Raw genomic sequence first — 6,625 nt, forward strand, 5'->3', positions numbered from 1 at the left:
GCACTGTTCACAGCACACTCTGGCTAAAAGGATGTTGAAAGAAAGAAGAGAAGGCTAGACAGCAGTGGATCAAGAAGCATGAAGTGAGGGGAAGGTGAATGAAAGGAAGACAGTGTACAGAGCTAGACCAATAGAAAAAGGATAAAGCCCGGATAGACAATCTTTTGTTTGTTTTGCTTTTTGGGTCACACCCAGCAATGCACAGGGGTTACTCCTGGCAGTGCTCAGGGGACCATATGCGATGCTGGGAATCGAACCCAGGTCAGCCACATGCAAGGCAAACGTCCTATCTGTTGTCCTATTGCTCCAACCCCCAGGATAGGCATTTAAGGGACCTTCCAATCCAGAATGTTGACGCTGGAGGTGGACTATTGCCCCAGGCAGGAACAGTATTTGCTCTATCTCTGTCAGTCTCCTGGAAGAATTCCCCCTTGAAAAAGCTCTTTACAGAAATGTTCATCCCAATACAACAACTTCTCATGTGTAAAAGCCTTTGATAGTTAGGCATTGGACAAATAATGTTGTGTTGGTCCTAAGCAATAAATACTGTTCTTGGAGGAGAATTGGGGCTTTCAGTCCCTGAGGATAAGAACCCCTGTCCCCAAGTTTTTTGGGGTTTTTATTTTTATCACATTTCTTTCTCTTTTCTTAATCTTCTTGCTGTCAGCTTCAGTCTGTTCAACCAGGGCCAGTCCCCATCAATGAAGGGGCAGGTGAGGTGATGCAAGAAGGACATTTTCTGAGGTCAGACAACTCCAAGATGTAATTCCAACCATTTATCCCCACTGTCTCCATAGATGGGCCAGAACCCCAGTGTCCCCTGGTCTCTGGTGAGTGCCACAGCACAGTGACTGCCTCAGCGGGAAATTCTGAAAGTCTATGCTTCAACCCCTTTGTCCTGGGGTTGAAGCATCCCCAGATCCCCACTACCCACATCCCCAGACACCCTGACTGCTCCCTGTGGTCTCTCTGGGTTGCAGGGCCTTTTGGGGTTCACCTCTGGGAAGGCACAATGCTCTCTGGGCTCCTGTCGCCTGGCCTGAGCCTGCACAGCCCTCTTCAGGACCCTCCAAACAGAAGTGGATTCTCACTCTGCAGGGCACAGCTCTGGTAATACGATTGTCCTGACTCAGTCACAAGATTCACCTCCGGGAGAGTCTGACATCCATCCTGCCCCTGGACTCACAGACCCTGCACTGACCTGGGGCCCCTCACTGAGCCCGCCGAGACTGCTGGGAAAGTGGACCTCAGTCCTGAATGGTTCCAGGGGACTCCATGTCTCTACATGGCACTAAAGAAAACTACTAAAGTGCCAGGAAGTGGCCTGTGCTAAAGCCTTCTACATGGAATGGGACGCATCATTTAAAGGACAAAAGCTCCACCTGTACAATGAAGCAAACTGTTCTCTGGATCTCCTACAGCCGGGGGTAGATGAACAAGTAAAACACACAAGTGAATTCCAACAGCTCCTAGGAGATGGGAGCATACTAATGAGGCAGGGCAGGACTAAAGAGCAAGAAAAATGCCCCTGGGGAGAAGAAGAGAAGAAGAGACAGGAAGGATGGAGGACCTAGGGACACTGCCCTGCTTCAAGGCTCCTGTGGTTCCTCCCAGTCAGCCCAGAACCAGCCCCACTGAGCCCAGTCCAGGAGTCTCCACAGTCACGAGGGTTGGGACGGCAGTTCTGTGACTGAACCCTGCAGGTGTCTGAGAACAACACAGGAGGCCAGAGAGATTTTGTCACGTGCTGAGCAAGGGGAAGAAGCTGAGGGAACTTGTGGTTTTCTACTCCCCTTGTTGGCTGTTGCCAGAGCTGGTGTGAGGGACGCCCTGCCTGGGGAGTTCTCAAGAGGCGGGTAGATTTGCATAAAGCCCCCCTCAGAGTGCCCAGTGCCTGAGAAGGGAATAAAGAGGCCAGGGAGAGCCCAACAGTGCTGCGAGTGCCAGGGCAGAGCTCTGAGAGGCTCCACCATGCCCCGCAACCCCGTCCTGCTGCTCCTGCTCACGCTCTGTACAGGTGCTGCCCCCAGGGTCCAGCTGCAGCTTCAGGCCCCAAAGACCCCAGGCACAACAAGCTCCCAGCCCTGATTCAGGGCACAGTGTGCCGAGAGCTGGGCACTGTTGGATGAGCCTTTGATGCACTCTCATCTCTCCTCTCTTTTCTTCCCAGGCTACGTGACCTCCTACAAGCTGACCCAGACACTCTCAGCCTCAGTAGTTCCGGGCCAGTCAGCCACAATCACCTGCTCTGGAGAATTACTTAGCAAGAAATATACATCTTGGTACCAGCAGAAGCCTGGCCAGCGCCCTGTGCTGATTATTTATAAGAATAGTGAAAGGCCCTCGGGGATCCCTGACCAATTTTCTGGCTCTAGCTCCGGGACCACAGCCACCCTGACCATCAGCAGGGCCCAGGCTGAGGATGAGGCTGACTATTACTGTCAGTCACGGGACAGCAGCAATGATTAACCCACAGTGTCACAGGATGTGAGGAAGTAAGACAAAAACTCTTACATCTGTGTTATACTAACCACCCATCCAGGTCTTGCAGACAGATTAGTGAACATTATGTCCCAGGTCCTACATCTGAAATCCAGTTTGTATGTCTTCCCACATTGCATGGGGGCTCCACACAGATAGATTTGTGGTTTAATTCAGGAATGAGAGGATGAGGTGGGGTTGTTATGGTACTGTCTGGGTGAGTATTTCATGAGTTAAAGGAACCTCTGCACAAGAATAGACAAGCAGACATCCATGACATTGTGAGGAGCCAATAGACCAACAGGAGTTCAATAGCATGAACAATGGTTGCATATATGAAAGAAAACTTTTTTCTCAGAACAGATTTTTATGCCTGCAAAGTATGAGTATAATGTTAAGTATAGACAAGTTCTCATAATATGTGAATTCATTTCATTAACACCCATAGTCCTGGACCACATTGGCTGCAGCTTTAGAGGATGTGTCAGATGGCATGAGCATTGAATGAACTCGTAGCTTGCTTATAACTTGCTGGCACATGACTTGAATCTTCCAGAGACGTTATTCTAGTCACTGCAGCATGTACTTCCATTGGGGAAAATTGTTACACCTGCGAACCCCTATATATTAACCCATTCCCACCGTAATTTATGTGAAGTGAGTTTCTTGCTGAGGAGCTCCTTGTGAAATACTGTAACAGTTGTTGAGACACTCTGTAAGTCACTGGGTATTAATTGGGGGTGGAGTACTGCTGGATCTCTTCCCACAGGAAACAGAGCTCTGCCTTCCATGATGGTGAGTCTAATATATTTTGTCTGCTCCATGTCTCTGTTAATACCCAAAACATCCTACCATTGTTAAACTCAGTGTAGGCGTCTACCCTGGGGAGATTTCTCAGAAGTCAGATTGCCATATCAGTCTCAGTTAATAGCAATCCATACTGATTGGAAATGATAGTGAACAAAACACCTTTCCAGTGGCAAATGGACCTAATTATTCAAGAAAAAAATCCAAAATTCCATACGTATAATCATGGAACCCATTCCAAATCACAGAATTTTAGGATACAACTACAGATATACTGTTACATCTACATATTTACAGCAAGCATAACTGAGTACATACCTAGTCTGTCTTGCACACATATTTCTAAACACATCTCTATATGTCTAGGTGTATAAATACATAAATTTTAGGAAAGAATTACGGGATTGGATGTCCTGCTAATCACCTGGATCAGGACTCAGAATGAGGACCTGTGGGAGCTTGAGCCATTGCAATGTGATCACACACCATGACAATGAGGAGGCCCAGGGAGAACTGAGAGTGTCAGCTACACAGCGACTGTGCCTCCTCTGTCAGTTTGCACAGGGGACCACACAGATGCTTCTCTTGTGTTTTACTTTTCTAACAATCATAGATTTCAGAACATATCATCATCATCCCGTTGATCGTCGAATTTCTTCAGTAGTCTCAGTAATGTCCCCATTCGTCCAAGCCCTGAGATTTTAGAAGCCTCTCTCTACTCGTCCATCCAACGATGCCATACTGGAGGCTCTTTCAGGATCGGCGGGAGGGGGATGAGACCCAGTTTGTTACTGGCTTTGGCATATTAATTCACCATGGGGACCTTGCAAGGCTCTCCCATGTGGGCCGAAAACTCCCAGTAGTTTGCCAGCTTCTCTCAGAGGGAGAAGTAGGTTAAAAGATATCGCGTGGCCGAGAAGCAGAAAAGAATGACACAGAGATTCCCTTGCCTGTGCGCCTGGCTGTCTTTCTCGGGGCCTCCTTGGAGGGGGTGGGCTCCAGCTTCCCTTCCCACCCCGAGCAGAGCTTCCAACGGCTGAAGACCTCCAGAGCCTAGCCACAGCCATGCTCAAGGCCCCTCTCCACACGTTCGGACAACCCTCATGCATGAAGGAAACGGCAGAGGAATCCAGGTGTGTGGGACCCAGGGCTGAGACCTCCAAGCTTGCTGGGATCAGGACTGGGCCTCCTCCGCCCAGATTTCCCATTTTCCAGTAGCGAGGGGGTCATATCCAGAGACTTCCCCCAGTGCCATGTAATCATGTCAATGGCCAGCATCGAGTACTTCAAAGCAAGATTTAGGAACATTGTAGCAATTATTTCATACCTACTCCTAAATATGTTGACAAAGGTGCACATTGATTCTGAGATTTGAAACAGATTTCATTCACACAATCAGTCAATTCCAGACATATGAAACGTTTCCACAGGGCCCTATACTTGGTCCCAATGGCACACATCGTATTTCTTGGCTCCATCTCAACCTAACATCCGATCAGCAGAAATAAATGACCTAATGTCTTCTGTCCAAAGAGATCTCCTGTTACCTCTTATTATCAGAACAGCCAGATATTTTTTATCTGTTAGCAATCACAGGGATACACATTGCCTATACTGCACATTGTTTCTCTATCTTTATTATTTTTCCCTCTTTTGGGATGGAGTATTGCTATATCTCTACCTCTGTAGAGATAGAAAAGCTATAGAAGAGCTCTGCCTTCCATGATGATGAGTCTAATGAATTTAATCTGTTTCATGTATCTGTTGATACACAAATGTCATTGTAAAAACTCAGCTTTGGTTTCTGCTCTGGGAGTATCTCAACAACTGCTACAGTGTTTAACATGGAGCAATTCTTAGGAGGCCTGGATCTCCTTAGGATAATTCTCCACTAGCTGGGCAGGTAGCTCTACGCTAGGGGCCAAGAGCACTTTGGTCTCTACAGTGCAGACATTCACTGGGCCACTCTTGGAGGTGTCTGGAAGTCTTCATATGACTATCGGGCAGTGCATAAGGGCCTTCAGGGATAAACAAATGGTGCTTAAATGAGCAAGTGGTGCTGGGGATAGAAGCAGGGTCTGCTGCATGCAAAGCCTGTGCCTTTTGCTCTGTTTTGTTTTATATTTGGAGGTCACAACCTGTTTTGCTCAAGATTTACTCTTGACTCTGGTTTGGGATCACTTCAGGCGGGGCCCATGGACCTATTTGGTGCTTCATATTGAACCCTAGTCCTTATCACACAAAATACGCACCGTTTCACGCTAAACTATCTCTCTGACCACAGGGTATAATGCCTTAACATCTGTACTGTGTCATTTTAAGCACATTAATTGCCATGATCCAGAGACCCATAAATGAATCTCAGAACCAAGCAGCTCGCTGCAGAGATGTCTCTGAACATTAACTATTCAAAATTTTAGAAATCCAGGAGCACACAGCCACTTTCGTGGCCATGCGACTTCTCGTGCTATTCATATCAAGCAACACAAAATAAATTATCTAGCATCTGCCTGTGGGTCAGGCTAGAGTGGTGGTGGGAAAATTGGAAATAATGGTGGTGGGAAGGTGTAATGGTGGTAGGATTGGTTTTCAAATATCAAATGTAATCAACTCTTGCAAGCTACTTAATGAAAAATAAGATTTTTTTTAATTTAAGAAAATAAAAATAACAAATCAACTTTCATTGTGATTTTAAATCCTCACCATTATTTTCATTGAACTGAGTCTGAATAATTACCAACTCTCTATCTTGTTCTGGAAACTGTAGGAGATCTCATTTTTGGAAAACAGATTTTGGTATTAAAAATAAAACAAATTTATACTGTGTCTCAGGTCATAACACTTATTTGTTATTTTCATTTTCTCAGTGTTAATTATAAAAATTAAATTATCTCGGGGCCGGAGCGATAGCACAGCGGGTAGGGTGTTTGCCTTGCACGCGGCCGACCCGGGTTCGATCCCCGGCATCCCATATGGTCCCCCAAGCACCGCCAGGAGTAATTCCTGAGTGCAAAGCCAGGAGTAACGCCTGAGCATCGCTGGGTGTGACCCAAAAAGCAAAAAAAAAAAAAAAAAAAAAAAAAAAAAAAAAAAAATTAAATTATCTCCCTTTTAAAATTTATAAAATAGACATGGCATAGAATTGAAAGAAAAACAAATTTCTCTACCCACTTAACATAAATATATCAGAATGGTTCTACAAATTCAGATGCCATACCATGTTCAAGAAGAGAGTCACTGAAAAATGGCATCTGTTCATTCATTTATAAGAGCACTCATTCCTGGTAAAGACGAGCTTATCAACCCTAGTATCGATGGGCCTAAAATGGAAGAGAAG

The 6,625-nt window shown here is 46.0% G+C and overlaps 1 gene segment (V, D, J or C); it reads left to right on the top strand.

Moving 5' to 3' along the window:
- The first annotated feature begins 1,971 nt into the window (after positions 1–1,971).
- LOC129406991 (immunoglobulin lambda variable 3-25-like) lies at positions 1,972–2,469 on the top strand. The segment is given in 2 exon segments: positions 1,972–2,017; positions 2,171–2,469. Coding segments are annotated over 2 exon segments (345 nt in total).
- Positions 2,470–6,625: the final 4,156 nt, after the last annotated feature.

This window comes from Sorex araneus, chromosome 9 (assembly GCF_027595985.1).
Source record: "Sorex araneus isolate mSorAra2 chromosome 9, mSorAra2.pri, whole genome shotgun sequence".
NCBI classification, from domain to species: domain Eukaryota; kingdom Metazoa; phylum Chordata; class Mammalia; order Eulipotyphla; family Soricidae; genus Sorex; species Sorex araneus.